Genomic DNA, 17,933 nt, shown 5'->3' on the forward strand with positions numbered 1-17,933 from the left:
AAAGCAAGATTTCAATTGTTCAAAATTGGATATGGTTCAATTTCATTTACCTTTGACATCAGTACATTTAAGATTTTTTGAGATAATTTATCAATACGTGGTGAACAAAATCTTGACTCATTATTAGTGAACATTTATTGGTATGTTTGAATGTCAAGACAGGTTAGAACTGCTGAACATTTTAGAAAATTAATCAATGCAAGTAATGATGAGACAAAATTGAAATTCTTGGAAGTGCTAAATATTTCTCTGTTCCTTTCTGCTTGCAAACAGAGGGAAATAAGAGGAGACAACTCACAGTTCATCACTCAAATCTTCAATCAGAACGCTACAAGAACATTGACCAGGTTCAGACTTAGCTGGTCGAGTAGTAGTTAGCAATAATGTAAGTTAAGTGAAGAGACCCAATCAGAGATTCTTGTTTTAAGCCTCTTATTTTACATAGGCTATCAATTTTGGGCAGTTACAGAACATCCAAAAACATAAGGTGCTAGGGTCACAAAGATATAGCTGGTACTGCTCTACGTGCATATATCTTTAAATTCTGAGCTTATAACAATACCTTCTTTCAGTACACTGTTTCATTGAGTGCTTTACTCTATCTGGTATAAATGGCTGAGTTCAACATGTTTCAACTACGGCCTTTTTTTCAGGAATAAAGATAAACATACTAGAAGCAGTAAAGATGATGATGTGTCATTGTTAGAGCAAGTATTACAACTGAAATACTGACCTCTTTCTGCAAAGTAATTTTTGCACAGCACCTCAGCAGGAACTTTAAAACTTATACACAACATTTCCTTGTTTGGAGCCACATTCCGAACCAAATGGATAGAGCACCGTCCCTCTAGGGATGTTCTTAGGAAATCCTCCGCTCTTCTCTGAATATCTTTGGCAGGTTCATTAGACTTGGAAAAACTATAGCAGTGGACTGTGGGTAAAGCGTTAACTAAGTTTTGCTTCTCAAAGAGTTGTCTGAAGACATCCAAGAATTCAATAGCCAAACCAGGCAGATTCATAATTATATGAATAGAGGTTTTGTTCTCTTTTGATGAAAGTATTTCGACTTGTTTTATAAAATCCTCTTTAACTGGACCCAATAAAAAGTTCCTGCCATCCATGTTGAATGACTGTACTTTATTATCAACTTTGTTCAACTTGCAGTTGTGGACTAGCCACTTGTATGACTCTGGGTTCAAATCATTTGCCATGACTCTGCAGTTTTTCTTTGCTGCTGGAATAGCAAAAGGTCCTACACCAGCAAACACATCATACACTAGATCTCCAGAGTTCAGGAGGCCAACTATTCGACTATGTTCTGTACTGAGCCGAGGATTCCAATAGACTTTGGAAAAATCAAATTCATATGTTATGTTGTTCTCTTTGACCTATCAAAACACAAATTAATTAAAATTAGTTATTTAAGGATATTTAATAGATAAATCATGGACATTGTTAAACTTATACAATTGAAATTGAACTGCAAAGATATCCTGTTTTACCATTCTCAATAGGGTTCTATTGATCAGCATATTTTGTACATTAATTGACATTATTTTTCTAAAAATAAAACAGAACATCTATTTTTAAAATTACCATGGTACAGAGTATTCCCACAGGTTCAGCAATGCCATTACAGAGAGTACTCTCTACAAGCTCAGCAATGTAGATGAGCACATATGCAACTTGCCACAGCAATTCTATAATTTTAAGCTTTGATAATATTATTATACAACAAGAATATTATATGTACCTTCTCTCATTAACACCCTTCCACCAATTAATTATTTTATTTCTTAAATAATTGCTTTAAATCCCAAGAAGCATGCTTTTTGCCTTCCTTCTCTTCAATAACGCTAACTCCGGATTTCATTTGCGTTTGATATCCAATGGCAGAAGTAAGATGTTTATCACCATAACTGTTGTGTTTCTATTTGGACTGGTGATACTTTGTCAATCTATGTTATGTGCACAAAGGCATTTCATTTTACATTCCTCAAAAACCAAGCTTCTCTCAGGACTGGCAGTCATTCGTCTTCCAAAACTTCTGAAGTGTTTATTAAAAATACTCAGATGCTTTTAAACTATGATCCTAGGGAGTATATTTTACTCCTGGATTGTTACTTGGAAAGTTCAAAACTTATTCAGTGGATGTAAGTAATAGAGATAGAGCAGTTTCAAGGAAAAATGACCCGAGAACACAGAAAACTGTAGTGAAATTTGAAAATTTTACCTTTGTTATCATATTGTCTTCCCCAGCTAGTACTTCCATCTGAAAATTACGGTAAGTGTTGTCAATAATATTGGTTTTATTAACCACCGAAGTTACTCCAGGATTCTTATCCATTATAACTTGGCCTAAGAAACAAGATTAGTGATTATGTCTTTGAAAGTACAATAACGCAGAACAAGGTTTGGTGCATTCTTGTGTTTCAGATTAGTGTGTATTCTTTGGAAAAGCACAAGAGCCCTGAGCTGCGAGACCATTACTTAAAAACTTGAAATTTTAAAAAAAAATGCTATTGGTTAGGATTTCAAATTACACCTAAATACTTGTAATAAATTGATATTAGCTTTACTGAAAGAATCCATTCAGCCCACTGAACTTGTGCAGGCTCTCTGCAAGAGCAATTCAGCTAGGTCTACCCTTTCCATGTCTCTATAATTCATTTCCTTCAAGTGCTGTCCAATTCCATTATGAATGCCAGAATTAAGTCTCCCTCCACTATACACTTAGGCAGAGCATTCCAAATTATGATCACTCACTGCATAAAAATGTTTTTCTTCATGTCACAATTAGTTCTTTTGCCACTTACTTTAAATTTGCATCTTATGATTCTCATTCCTTCTAGCAGTAGGGACAGGATCTATTTAGTATAGACTTCTTATGGCTTTAAGTACTTCTATCAAATCTCTTCTTAATCTTATCTTGTCTAAAGGGAACAAACACAGCTTCTCCAAACTATGTGATCTGATCTAAACATAACAAGTTAACTTTCAAAACATGTCTATTTAATTGGATATTATTAATCCAGTATCATCAGCTTTATTAAGAAAGAATATAATATACTGCCCTTAAACGAACTTTAAACCAAATCTAGAAGCACAAAATTCAGACCTTACCGATCAAATACTTGTACGGAAGCTGATGATCGCGAAGGTTCATGTGAACAATATGGCCCACTCTACTAAATCCAGAGGTTACATCCTGCCCTTCAGGCAAAATTGCCTTTAGAATCTCTTCAGGTTTGAAATGTTCATAAGTCATTTCTAAATGATACATGTGAATCTGAAGGTCAACATTATATTCTTTTAGAACAGCCTTCTCGGAAGCCTGAAAAGATTCTGTGCATGATATTTTACACGGGTCCAATAAAATAAACCTATACATTTCATCTTTAGAGTCTTCAATCACACGCTTTAGCCCAGGTCTTTTCAATGCTGAATTTTTCAAAGATTTCATGATTTTGTTCACTATGTCCTTTTTCACCTTCAGCGCTGGAAGAGCTACATTCTTTCTAAATAAATCTCTGTTCAGCTCAGTAATTCCACGCACTGTTGTGGGAGGAGTGTAAAGATTGACATCCTCTTCAGGGTTATATGCTGACATCGTGTCCAGTTCAGTAACAAAACCTTTGGAAATGCAATGGCTGGAAAAATATTGAGGTAGTGCTGAAGTAAAATGAAGTTGTTGCCTTGTTGCCAATTTTTTAGTGGACACACTTAATACTGTATTTGCCCAAGACTTGGTAAAGAAAAGAAGAATCCTAAATTGGAAAAGAGTGAACACCAATCAGTTAGCAATGCAGTAATGATTCAGTTACATGCCTTGATATTGATTTCGATAAGAAGCCTATCAATCACTTATCACTAAGTCACTTAGGCTTAATTGACTTTTAAAATTTAGTTACGCCAGACTCTGAGAGATACTGATAACAAAGAAATTTTCCATGATAAGGTCTAATAATTACTACAAGAGGTGGAAAGTCTGTAAGAATGCATTTAGGATTTTGAGTTTCTGCTGATATCTGGAGATGCTTCAAGTGGTGTTGCTTTGGGAACGCATGTGGTTCATTGTATTTTTGCCTAATTATAGGATGTGTGAAAACATTTCTTGTTTCAGTTCCATTCGGATTCCCTCCCTTGCCTCCTTTTCCAGTAAATCGATGGCTATATTGGTGTTACTACCTTTCCTAGCTTCAAACTGAAAATTCTCATCAACTTTGTTTCTCATTTCTTTCCCACTCTCATCTGCACATTGTTCATTTCAGCCTCTCACCATTGCAACTTTTCTGTTTCTATTTCTGGGGATAGGTTGTTAACTAATATCCACTATAAGCCCACTTATTTCCACCTTGATGGTTTGTTTGTACACCAATTAATGTTCAGCCAATAGTGTCCTGTAAGGTAAGGTTTGGCGTACTGTATTCACTTCACAATATCTTATGGGGTTGTGAGGCCAACTTCGACAAGGAAGCCTCCGAAATGTCCACCTTCTTCCTCAACTGAGGATTTCCCAGCACCGTTGTCAACAGGGCCCTCAACCGGGTCCGACCGATCTCCCACACTTCCGCCCTCCCCTCCCTCCCGTAACAGCGATAGGGTTCCCCTTGTCCTTACCAGCATCCACATCCAGAAGATCATCAGATGCCATTTCCGCCACCTCTAGCAAGATGCCACCATCAGACACTTATTCCCCTCCCCTCCCTTGTCTGCCTTCCGCAGAGATCGTTCCCTCCTGGACACCCTGCACTTCCCAGAATCTAGTCTACTGCATTCGCTGCTCACAATGTGACCTCCTCTACATTGGGGAAACAAAGCGTAGATTGGGTGACCACTTCGCAGAACATCTACGTTCTGCTTACAGAAAAGACCCTGAGCTACCTGTTGCCTACCACTTTAACACACCACCCTATTCCCTGGCTAACATCTCTGTCTCTGGCTTGCTGCAGCGTTCCAGTGAACCTCAACGCAAGCTGGAAGAACACCACCTCATTTTCCGCTTGGGGACCCTGCGGCCCTCCGGACTCCACACAGAGTTCAATAATTTTATGGCCTAAACTCTTCTATGTCCCAGCCCTCTACCCCACAACCCCACACGCCAGGTCTTGTTTTCACATAGTCTGCCATTACACACTACCTATTGTTAGTCACTAATAGTCCCGATGACCAGCTATTCACCCTCCTAGCCAGATCGTTATCAACTCCTTTGTCTATCCAACTGCTCTTCTCCCTCTTCAGGCTCTATCCTTTATCTTATTGTTTGTGCCCTTCCCCATCCCCGTTCCTATTTTTTCCAATATAAACCCATGTCTTCCCAGCTTGAATTCTGAGGAAGAGTCACCCGACCCGAAATGTTAACTCTGACTTTTTCTTCACAGACACTGCCAGACCTGCTGAGCTTTTCCAGCAATTTCAGTTTTTGATCTTATACGGTTCTATTAGTTGAGAACTATCTCGGCTATTTAAATTGCAGTGAAGGATAACAAACGAAGTACAAAAAGTAGAATGGACAAGGTAACAATTTTGAAAATTATATTTATAGATCAATACCAATCTATTTCATACTTTTAGTCTCTATGTCTCCATCATATCTGCTCCAATAATCCTGCCAATGCTAATATTTTTGGCCTTCCTACTTAAGAAAGGATACACTTACCATAGAGGGAGTGCAGCAGAGGTTTACTAGGCTGATAATGGGGATGGCAGGACTCTCCTATGAGGAGAAATTGGCTTGACTGGGCCTGTATTCACTAGAGTTTAGAAGAATGAGAAGGGATCTGATTGCAATATCTAAAATTCTAAAAAGGCTGGACAGACTAGATGCAGGATGTTTGCCCTGGTTAGGGTGGCTAAAACCATGGGACACAGTCTCAGGATACAGGTAGACGAAGATTAAGGCCAAGATTAGGAAATCTTTGTTCACTCAAATGATAGTCAGACAATCTGTGAAACTCTCTACCACAAAAGGTTGTGGAGGCCAAGTCACTGAATTTATTCAAGTTAGAGACAGATGAACTTTTTGATGTTAAAGCATCGAGGGATACAGGAAGTGGGAATATGGTATGTAGATAGAGGATCAGCCATGTTCATACTGAATGGTGGAGCACGATTTCGAAGAGCTGAATGACCTACTCCCACTAGTTTCTATGTCTATGTTTACCCTCCATACCAGTACTTCCATTCTGTCTTCTTTTCCCCACCTGAAGATTCCCCCTCCAATTGGTCTCAAGAGGACTACCAAACGTTTTGATTTCCTTTCTCACACTTACGTCCTCACCTCTTTCTTTTGCAGACAGCATCTTCATCGAATACCCCTTGTCCTCATCCTCCAGTCCTCAATCCCATGCTTGATGGATTATCCTCTGTCATTTCAGCCACTTCCAGCATGATGCTGCTACATTTGTCCCCTTTCAAACTTCTGAAGAAACAGGTCGGTCCAGGACAATGGGGCCATTCTTCCATCACCCCCAACACCTCCAGAGCACTTTCCCCCACTAAGTGCAGTTCCAGATCAGTTCTTTCACCTCCTATCTCCCACTGCTCCGGGCCCAAACATTCCTTCCAGGCAAAACAATGATTCATTTCTAATTGCTGCAATTTATACTGTATATGTCGGTAACAATGCAGTTTTCTCTATGGTGGGGAGTCAAAAACTGAGATTGGAGGATCACTTTGCCAAACATCTCAATTCACTTCACCAGAGCCTCTAATCTTGTCCTGTTATTACCTGATTTTGTAATTTAATCTCTTTCGCATTTACCCTAACCAGACCTGCCCTTTTCACTGCTTCCATACTTATTTGAAAGCTGTTATATCTCTGACTTTTACTGTTCGGACAAAAGATCTTTTCCTTGAAATATTAACTGTTTCTGTCTCCACAGATGATGTATTGGGTGTTGAGCATTCCAGCATATTTTTACATCTTCCCTTTGTAATTAATGAAGGTAACCAGGGTTTGAATTAATATCAATTAGATTCTACAGTTCCAAGTTAGAGAATAATTCTGTTCTGGACCACTATGTAAACTGTATAATCCAGCTGCAGTTAGTTGAGATTTAAATACTAAAATTCAGTTAAATATTTAAAACATAGACAGCACAGAAACAGACCCTTCGGTCAAACTTGTCCATGTCGACCAGATATCCTAAATTAATCTAGTCCCACTTGCCAGCATTTGGCCCATATCCCTCTAAACCCTTCCTATTCACGTACCCATCCAGATGCCTTTAAAATGTTGTAATTGTAGCAGCTTCCATCACATCCTCTGGCATCTCACTCCCTCTGAGTGAAAACGTTACCCCTTAGGTCCCTTCCATATGTTTCCCCTCTCACCTTAAACCTATCCCCTCTATTTTGGACTCGCCTATCCTGGGAAAAAGACCTTGGCTATTCAGCCTATCCATGCCCATCATGATTTTATAAACCTCTATAAGGTCACCCCTCAATCTCCGCCACTCCAGGGAAAATAGCCCCAGCCTATTCAGCCTCTCCCTATAGCTGAAACCCTCCAACCCTGGCAACATCCCTGTAAATCTTTTCTGCACCGTTTCAAGTTCAGCAAACAAAAGCTGTTTAATACAATTATCTCCTGTGAGACTCTGAAGAAACAAGGAGTTGGAGGCAAAATTCAAACTGCAAAGAAATGCTTTTACTTAATTCAGCAGTTACACTGATACCTCTTGGACAAATAAATCTCAGATTCAACTATAACACCTTGTTTGAGCTACTGATATAATTATTTTCAAAATCAGTCTTTTCCATATTTGAGAGTTTTGTACTAATTTCCACCTGCCATTTAAGTTACCACGAGGGACTGATACTTTAACTGTTCACAATTTTCAAATATAGCATCCTGTAAGATGCGCTATGAACAGACTCTAATGTCAATTAGCTACCTAGTTGAGTATTCATTGGAAAATAAAAAAGTTAGCAACTAAATTTGAACCCTTTCCTATTACTGTTTCGTAACAGCATCAAGTAACCCAAGGTCATTTAGCACAGCCAGTTACAAAGTTACCGCTACACTTGTGGCCTATGACTAAATTCAGAAAAGTATTTGACTGCGTTGATCTGATAATAAGTTCCTATTCCAGTGGTTTTGCCAGTTCAGTGCTAAATTAGGCATAGCTTTGTGCTACTGTCTCAGTTTGGGGCTCAATATCCTGGAATCCATTAACCAGTTCAATCAGAAAAGCTGCATTACCACAGATGTACAGCATATTATTCATTCACAGGTTTAGGACATTGCTGGCCAATCCCTAATTGCCCAGAGAGGAACTGTGGGGCCTGGAGTCACAGGATCTTTACCTGGTCTGGTACTTTCCGTCCCTAAATGACAAAAGTGAACCAATGAGTTTTTTCAACAATTGGCATCATGGTCACCCTGACACTCTTCAGATTTTTATTGAATTCCAATTCCACCATCTGCTGTGGCAGGATTCAAACCCCAGTCCCTAGGACATTAGGTCTCTGGATTAACAGTCTAGCAATACCACTAGGCCATCGCCCTCCCCTGAGTGGATGATAAGTGGTAGCATGAAAGTACATGAAAAAGAGCAGTCTATTTCTCTACCAATGGCGCACACTGTACGGCTATAATTGTGTGGGTAGTGCTGTCACTGCCTGTGATTTATTCTCATCCCTTTCTCCTGTAAGGTCCCGAAAGGGATCTTCAACCAGTCCCCTCAGACTGCAGCCTCCACCTCAGAACCTACCCCTCAGTCTGGAGCCTCCCCTTCACATTGGATTGGACCCTCTCCCTCACCGCTTCAGAGTGGATCTCCCTCCGATGGAAGCCTCCCCTTCAGCTCCACCCCACCTCGAGACTGGAGGCTACTTCTCACCCACTCTCCGCCAGACCAGAAGGCAGCACCCAACCCCTCAGAGTGGAGGAGCCCGCCAACGCCAACCCCAAACCCCGGCCTCAGGGAGGGTCGAGGCTGCCTGTGGGTTGCTAAGAGACGCTGCCCTCCGACCACACGCGCCTCTCCTGCACACGCGCTCACCTCTCCTGCACACGCGCTCACCTCATAACGACTTCCAGCGGGAGGGGGAGGGAATGGGGTCCGGGGCTTTTTCGTCATCAAAAAGCGCGCAAGTGGCGGCTGCGTCATTGACAAGTGCGGGCGCTGGTTGTTGGTCACGTGTTGGCGGGGGTGGAGTTGTTCTGGGAAATTGGGGGAGAGTGCTGGCGGTGGTGACCGGGATGATGAGTGAGGAATGGACTGAGAGTTGGAAGGATGACGAGTCAGCTTTGGTGCCGAGAGATGTGAGTCTATTTAATGTGGCAGTATAGAGTCATTGTACTGTGTCCGGAGAGTATAGTGTATGCTAGGGATCGGTGGTCAAGCCTCAGTGTCTTTTCGACTGAGATTAACGTGAGATGAAGCTGTGGCTTGAAGCTCACTTTGAGATAGTAAGAACTGCCGATGCTGGAGTCAGAGATAAGTGTGGACCTGGAGGAGCACAGCAGAAGAAGGGTCCCGACCCGAAACGTCAACTTTCCTGCTCCTCTGCTGTTTGGCCTGCTGTGTTCATCCAGCTCTACACTGACTTGTTTATTTATCGACATTCACTGTTGAGCCTGGAGGGCCATCCCCTTATGAAGGGGATAAGAGAGAACTGAAAGAGAATGAATGTTGTACTAGTTGAGAAATTGGTGGGTGGAGGGGAGAACGAAGTGGAGAACCTGCACATTAAGCGTGACAGGTTGTAGGCAAGTTGTTACAATTATTTTAACAAGGGCAGGGTGTATGAGCACTAGGATAAATAGTTGATGATCAAAACAAGTCGGCATGAATTTGTAAAGTGGTAAATCTGATATAAAAACTTGGGAGCCTATACTTAGTGTATGAAGGTGTGCCGATGAGGATTCCTAACAGCATCTAAGACTTCTCTCAACTCTTGGCAAATGCGTGGAATTATAAAATAAAACCGAAAGAACTGCGGATGCTGTAAATCAGGCACAAAAACAAGTTGCCGGAAAAGCTCGGCAGGCCTGGCAGCATCTATGAAGGGAAAAACAATCAGTTAACGTTTCGGTTCGGTGACCCTTCCTCCGAACCGGACCCGAAGCGTTAACTCGATTTTTTTTTTTTCTTCTTAGATGCTGCTAGGCCTGCTGAGCTTTTCCAGCAACTTCTGTTTTGTGCTTGGAATTGCAAATAGCTTTGGTTCTGAAACATTCCTTAATCACATGATGTCAGATCATGTGATGGCATTGACTTTTACAATTGAGTTTATATTTCATATTTTATAGACTGACAAGCTTCTGTAACTACAGCAATGATTTCCTGCATTGCTCTATCATGCTACTTAGTGTACCTTTATTTAAATAGGTCTGATCTTTCTCTCCATCTCCTTTGCCTTTGTAGATTATGTACAGGTGGCAGCTTCGATCTGACCAATTTGCATTTGATCCCACATGTATGAAAATTTCAACACTGACCTATTTAATCAAAATCAAGGGATTGTGTAAAGGGCAGCAGGCATGTTGTCCAAATGCTAATTCTGCACCCGATCTTCTAAAAGCTTCCTGTGCTTAATTCTAAAGAAACATTTCTAACAGAATGACAAATTATGGCATAAGACTAGACAATTCTGCCTCTTGTGTCAGTTTTGGCACTGTCTTCTGTATCCTAATTTTGCTGATCCTTTTATGTTCCTCTTTTAAAATATTTGTTTCCTTTTTTTTTTAAATGATTAAGTTTCTGTCAGCTGTTTGTGGTGAAACAGCCCATCGCTTATTAGTGCATGATGAAAAGGCCTGCCTTTTAGTAACATAGAAATTGGGAGCTGCAGTCTGTCATTTGACCCTTTAGAGTGTTTAAAGTTTCTTTAGAATAATGAGGGAAATGTATAAATTTCTGACACTGCAGGAATGATGCTCCCTCTTTCTTGGAGGGGGTGGGGGTGTGGTGCATGATCTAACAGTTATTTGGTGAGTTATCAAAATCTTTCTAAAAGTATGGTCTGTAGCTCACATTAACTTTCCACTACGCTAATAAGTAAAACAAGGTTCTTCTGGCCTTGGGGTAAGTGAGCTCTGCTGGAGGGTAGCTGATCAGCAAATTAGGTGAAAGTGTTTAGTTTACCTCCTGCACTGCACAGCTATAAAGTTCATTAATGTGGAGGCAGGGGCGGAGAGGTTGGGAAGTGTAGGTGTTTAAGGGATCTGGATGTCTTTTAATTATGAGTTACTAAAAGCGAGCGTTTGAAATCTGGCATGGAATGTGGGCATTGCTGGCATTTGCCCATTCCTAATTGCCATTGAACTGAATGGCTTCCTCACTCATTTCAGTGGGCAAATAAGTAAACGATATTGCAGTAGGCCTGGAGTCGCATGAAGGAAAGGGAATCTGCTGTCCTGAAAGGCCATTAATGATCTAGATGTGTTTTTGATAACTACCATTCAATCATTGTCAATTATTAGATTCTAGACTGGTGAATTAAAATTTCACCAGCTGCCATAGTGGGATTGAACCCATGACCCCAGACCTTCAGGCTGGATCTGTGGATTTTTCTTTAGCAAGGTGACATTATCACTGACTTGCCTTACCATTTGACTTTCTAATTACTTGAGCATATATGTAAAATGGTATGTTGGCATTCATTTCAAGAGAATTTTAGTACAAAAGTAAATATGCCTTGCTGCAGTTTGAGTCGTGATGAGACCTCCCTTAGAGTGTTGTTTTTGATTGCTTTATCTCAGAGGATATGTTTGCTATAAACTGAGTCTAATGGGTGTTCACCGGATTAATCCCTAAGATGGTATTCTCAAGTATTGAAGACTGAAAGGTAATCCTATTGAAACTTTCAAAATTCTTTCTTGCAAGACATTAGAGTGTCTATACATGAGGTGGATCCTGTAGCTTGTCTCTGGAGCCAGGGGCCAAAATCTCAGGATAAGGGTAGCCATTTAAGCCTGAGACCAGGAGGAATTCTTTTCAGTGGTTAGTCTTTGGAATTATCTCTCCCAGAGTGCAGGAAGGTTCAATCTTTGAGCAAGACTAACAACAAAGAAAATGGAGAGTGGGCAGGAACATGGCATTGCTCTGCTTTGATCTAGAGTGGTAGGGCAAGCCTAACAGTCAACTCCTGTTCCTTTTGTTCCCCTCAAGGGATCATATTTTCAGGAAATGGGTAGCTATTTGGAATGTTTCTTCTCTAGGGTGTGTGGCATTCACAGCACATGGCTGTGGAGGCTGAGTCACTGAATATATTAAAGAAAGAGAGGGCTTTCTAGATATGAAAGACTCCAAAATAAATGGTAAAGTGTGGGAATATGGAGTTGAGATTGAATGACAGAGCAGAATTGATGGACCAAATTGCCTACCTCATGCTTTGTTTTACTCCAGATGTGGTCTTGCCAGTGCCTTATGTGCTGTACTTTTATATTCCATTACCCTTGTGACAAATGACAACGTTCTGTTTGTCTTCCTAAGACTTGTTGTATCAGCAAAATAACTTAATATTACCTTCTCCCTTGATTCTTCTGTGAGCATCCTAAATTCTCTGTCCCCATTCATGCAGTGCTGAAAACAACTCTCTCCTTCAGTGGTGAAATCCCCAGGTTTTTCTGTTTTTCCAGTACGTTCCCACTGCCACACTTCAGAACCAGGAGATGCAACAAAATGTGCTGGCTTCCACATCCAATCCAAGCCTTTTCCCCTTTTTTTTTTGTACATCAGCTATGACTCTCAGCCTAGACATCATCTACCACGGTCTGCTATTCCCAGTTCTCCAACTCAATTAAATTACGATTTTTGTAGTCTCTCCAAATCAACCTCCTTTCACTTTGTAACCCAATTTTCCAAATTAGCATCATCATTCAGTAACACCCGTACAATCCACATCTTATCCTTGGAGACTCTTGAGTGCATCTTTAATGGTAGCAGCTTTTTGACATGTTAGTAATTGGGTAGTTGGATGCAGATGAGTGGTGCACCATAGTGTGATATTGTTCAACTCCCTCCAATTACCATTAACTTGTTTGATGTTTCGGGAGGCAAAATTATGATCGGTTCCAGGATAAAAGGTGTCTTGGAGCAAGGAGTGATAGGAGGGTCATCTTTGGGGTGTATTATCCAAAATTCTTCAATCTTGTCCTTTCATTATTTTTAAGAATCGTACTCAGTTTGTCCCCTTGAATCTAAATAACTCTTAATATTAAAGCTCATCCTCATGACCAAAGATCCAAGCTTAGCTATGAGTTTTATGAACTTTTCTTTACAAACTTATTACCTTCTTTAGATGTAAAGATGTACTGGTACATAAACAGATTACTCCAGATGTTTTTGAAAATTTGAAATAAAAGCAAACTGCTGGAAATACTCCGGTCAGGCATCGTTTTTGGAGTGAAAGCTTAATGCTTCGGGTTGAGAACCCAAAACATTAATACTATTTTCCCCCTCAACAATGGCTGCAAACTTGCAGAGTTTTTCTGACATTTTCTGTTTCTCATTGTAGTGTGCCGGTCTAGTTAGTGGTTCACCAAGCGGCAGTTTTAACACTTTTCTCACCAATAACCTCACCTATGTTTTTTTTTTGGACACCAAGTGGAGGTTAACCTCTAATCTAATGAAAAGACCATTTGAAGCCCCAGTGTCTTAAGCCTGACGTCCTCTATGAACAAATTTTCTGAAATGGGTCATCCAAACAACGATACTGCATCCTAATCAACTATTTTAGGATAATATTTTTACTTTCGTAGACCACAGAACTAAACTCTACATGCTTTATTTTGCATTTTTTTCAAGCTTTTTTTTTTAAAGACAGCAGCAGGGGTAGGGCGTTGAGCCTTTAAGTAAATTATCCTGTTTAATGAGATCGTGACTTGGCTCTTTTTTAAATCCTCTTGTCCAGTAAAAATCTGTTTCTCAGATTTTAAAATTATTGTGAGCTTGTGTCTACTGCTTTTCTTTTGTAGGATAAAGTTTTAGACTTTTACCATCCCTCCATAGAAGTGATTCTTCATCTCTCTCCTGAATAGTCTGGTCTAGTTTTAAGGTTATGTCCTCTTGTCCTAGATTTTGTCGTGGCCCCAAGATTTTCTCTCTTCACCCTATCAATTCCTTTTTAAATCATTAAACCTCAATCAAGGCACCCCTCTTAACCCTCTATGTGCAAGGCAATACCAGCCTAGTTTGTAGACTATCTCATACTCTAACCACTGAGCTCTTTACAGTGAATCTACAGAATCTGCATTGCACTCCTTCCTTGAAGGGCTAACAGTGATGGACCAAATAACCACCTTCTATTATTGTTTCTGATTCTACTCTTTTCTTAATATATTTCAATGTCTTTCTCACAGTTGCGTGCTGATCATGACTAAGACTTCTTGCCAATAGCTGTTTCCAAGCTTTGTCACATCCAGATTATTTTGTCTGCTTGTCCAAAAGCAATGTGCACGTTAAGTTTCCTTAAATATGAATCACTTTCTTGAGTTATTAATTTTACAATGATTTTTTTTCTTCCTTCTATTTATCCTCTTTTATAATACTGCAGCTGTATTACCATGTGTAAGTATGTGATGCATCCTGAAGTATTTAAGGGCCATCTAGTCACTTTTGTATGCATGGAAGCAATGCATAATTATTTCATTTGACTAAAGCTAATGATCTTGATGGTACATGCAAGATAGGGTTCATCAGTGCTTAATGTATCATGAATATTCTGGCATCTTCTGCAATCCAGAAACTTAGGTAAAGCATTTCCACTTGCTTCAAGATTTCTTCTCTGACATTCCTGCGGATGCAAGGAGAGGGAAGAAATGTCTTTGACTGACTGAGGATGGGGGCAGAATGAAAGTAATGACTGAACTAGAAGTCTTTTTTTGAGGAAGATGAACAAGGATAAATAGCCAGTTGTACTAATGCCAGCAGATACAATACTTGCTACTGAGTTGTTCAAAAAAATTCCTTTTCATGTTGCTTTAGAAAAACTTTGTTCAAAATCCACATTCTGTAGTCAGTTGTTTTGGCAGTTTATTTCAACTGAAATTGCTTTTGTTGGTTATGAATCCATAAAACTAAAGGGGTTACAGTATTGTAAAACTCTACAATGAAGACTGGCACCTGTTAATATGTACAATATTTGGTACAAAGGTAACAGAGCACAGTGGTAATGCTGTAACAGCGTATCCAAATCACTTGAGCTACAGCTCGGCATATGCTGAAAGTGGTTTCCTGATTTCAGTGTAAAGGCTGGGAATGCGTATGTGCAGTGAAACTATCTACCAGCACCACAGACAGTTTCCATCCTAATTACATCTGTAGATGTGAATCAGTAAGGAAACTTTAAATCCTGTAGCTTGGTCAAGTGGCTCTTGTTCGTCAAGTACATTGTAGCCCTCGCCAAACTGATTTTGGCAATGTGTGGTGCAAGTGCCAATGCCTAGTTGTATATTGTACTTCAATCACTTCTGTAGCTAATATTTCTTTAGCCCATTTGATGCAATGAGGCATGAAATTTTTTAAAACACCTTGGTAAAACAATTAAGTTAGTGTTTATTTAAAAATTAAATGGAAAAATATTTGAAATACACAAGTTGGACAGCATCTATATACAGCAAAACACCTATTTAGCCCTCAACCTTTCAGCAGAAGCTTTGTTCATTTAGAACGAATATGCTGTAGTTATTTTGTATACTACTAGATGCACTATGGGTTCACGTAAAAGTCAAACACTTCACTGTAATTATTTCAAACTTAATGCGATTTTAATTATGCAGGCAACACAGCGCCATGAATCAGCAAGAGCTTCCTTTGCTTCCTCTGTGTTTAACATAATGCATGCCATCATGGGAAGTGGCATCCTAGGCCTGGCATATGCAATGGCAAGTACAGGAATTATCGGTTTCAGGTAAGACGAGACAAGACATTGTTGCACTTGATATGATTTAATTAGTTAATGCCCTGAATTGTTGCCCATAACTGAACCTTGTCATGGAGTCGTCAGATGTACAGCATGGAAACAGACCCTTGAGTCCAACTCATCCATGTCCACCAGATAACCTAGATAAATCTAGTTCTGTTTGCCAGCATTCGGTCCATATCCCTTTTTAAACCTTTCCTATTCATGTACCCATCCAGATGCCTTTTAAATGTTGTAATTGTACCAGCCTCCACCACTTCCCCTGGCAGCTCATTCCATACATGCACCATCCTCTGCATGAAAGAGTTGCCCCTTAGGTCCCTTTTAAATATTTCCCCTCTCACCTTCAACCTATGCCCCCTCGTTTTGCACTCCGCAACCTTGGGAAAAGACCTTTTTGTCTATTTACCCTATTCATGCCCCTCATGATTTTATTAATCTCTATAAGGTCACACCTCAGCCTTCAATGCTCCAGGGAAAATACCCCCAGCCTGTTCAGATTCTCCCTATAGCTCAAACCCTCCAACCCTTGACAACGCCCTTGTAAATCTTTTCTGAACCCTTTCAAGCTTCTCTACGTTCACGCTATAGCAGGGTGACCAGAATTACACACTATTCCAAAAGTACCCTAACCAACGTCTGTGCAGCTGCAACATTACCTCCCAACTTCTTCACTCAGTGCATTGTCTAATAAAGGCAAGCATACCAAATGCTGCCTTCACTATCCTATCTACCTTCCTCTACTTCTGAGGACCTGTGCACCTGCACTCCAAGGTCTGTTTGTTTAGCAACGCTCCCCAGGACCTTACCATGAAATGTATCAGTCCTGTCCTGATTTGTCTTCTCAAAATGCAGCACCTCACATCTATCTAAATTAAACTCTCTGCCACTTCTCGGCCCATTGGTCCATCTAATCAAGATCCTGTTGTACTCAGAGGTAATCTTCTTCATTGTCCACTACACCTACAATTTGTTGTCATCTGCAAACTTACTAACCATACCTCCTATATTCACATCCAAATCATTTATACACGTGACAGAAAGCAGTGGACCTAGCACCAACCCTTGCGGCACACCACTGGTTACAGGCCTCCAGTCTGAAAAGCAATGCTCCACCACCACCCTCTGTCTTATACCTTCGAGCTAATTCTGTATCCAAATAGCTAGTTCTCCTTGTATTCCAGGTCATCTAACCTTGCTGACAAGTTTACCATGAGAAACCTTGTCAAACGTCTTGCTGAAGTCCATATCCCATCCACTGCTCTGCCTTTGTCAATGCTCTTTGTTACTACTTCAAAAAAACTCAATGAAGTTCATGAGACATGACTTCCCATGCACAAAGCCATGTAGACTATCCCTAATCAGTCCTTGCCTTTCCAAATACATGTAAATCCTGTCCTTCAGGATTCCCTCCAACAACTTGCCCACCAATGATGTCAGGCTTACTGGTCTATAGTTCTCTGACTTTTCCTTCCCACCTTTCTTAAATAGTGGCACCACATCAGCCAACCTCCAGTTTTTCACCACCTTGCCCGTGGCTATCGATGAAACAAATATCTCAGCAAGGGGCCCAGCAATCACTTTCCTAGCTTCCCACAGAGTTCTTGGGTTCACATGATCAGATCTTGGGGAATTATCCAACTTCATGAATTTTCAGATGTCCAGTACCATCACCTCTCTAATATGGACATTTTTTCAAGATGTTGTCTATTTCCCCAATTTCTATATCTTCCATATCCTTCTCCACAGTAACAAAGATGCAAAATTTCCCCATCTCCGGAGGTTCCACAGGTAGGCAGCCCTGCTGATTTTTAAGGGGTCCTATTCTCACCCTAGTTATTGTTTTGGTCCTTAACGTATTCATAAAATTCCTTTGAATTCTCCTTAACCCTATTTGCCAAGGCTGTTTTATGTCCCCTTGTTGCCCTCCTGATTTCCCTCTTAAGCCTACTCCTACTGCCTTTATACTCTTCGGGGTTTGCTTGATCTCTGTCTATACATGACATATGCTTCCTTCTTTTTCTTGACCAAAACCTCAATTTCTCTAGTCATCCAGC

The 17,933-nt window shown here is 40.3% G+C and overlaps 2 protein-coding genes across 4 annotated transcripts in view; one reads left to right on the forward strand and one right to left on the reverse strand.

Annotated features, from left to right (window-relative positions):
- Positions 1-733: 733 nt before the first annotated feature.
- Positions 734-9,054, reverse strand: trmt5 (tRNA methyltransferase 5; the record flags this gene model as incomplete). Its single annotated transcript, XM_048592182.1, has 5 exons — positions 9,030-9,054; positions 8,311-8,331; positions 3,124-3,767; positions 2,234-2,358; positions 734-1,388 (listed from the first exon to the last, which is right to left on the reverse strand). Coding segments are annotated over exons 1-5 (1,450 nt in total), but the record flags the coding sequence as incomplete, so codon positions are not given.
- A 39-nt stretch (positions 9,055-9,093) lies between these two features.
- slc38a6 (solute carrier family 38 member 6) overlaps positions 9,094-17,933 on the forward strand; it is a 39,279-nt gene continuing 30,439 nt past the window's right edge. For 2 of the 3 annotated variants that reach the window (XM_048592184.1, XM_048592183.1), the window contains exons 1-2: positions 9,094-9,271; positions 15,734-15,864. In XM_048592184.1, coding sequence (XP_048448141.1) covers positions 9,209-9,271; positions 15,734-15,864 — 194 coding nt within the window. In that variant the 5' untranslated portion in view covers positions 9,094-9,208. The remainder of the gene's footprint in view (positions 9,272-15,733; positions 15,865-17,933) is intronic. The other variant, XM_048592185.1, reaches the window with a different exon arrangement.

This window comes from Rhincodon typus, unplaced genomic scaffold (assembly GCF_021869965.1).
Source record: "Rhincodon typus isolate 14 unplaced genomic scaffold, sRhiTyp1.1 hic_rhity00000760, whole genome shotgun sequence".
NCBI lineage: Eukaryota > Metazoa > Chordata > Chondrichthyes > Orectolobiformes > Rhincodontidae > Rhincodon > Rhincodon typus.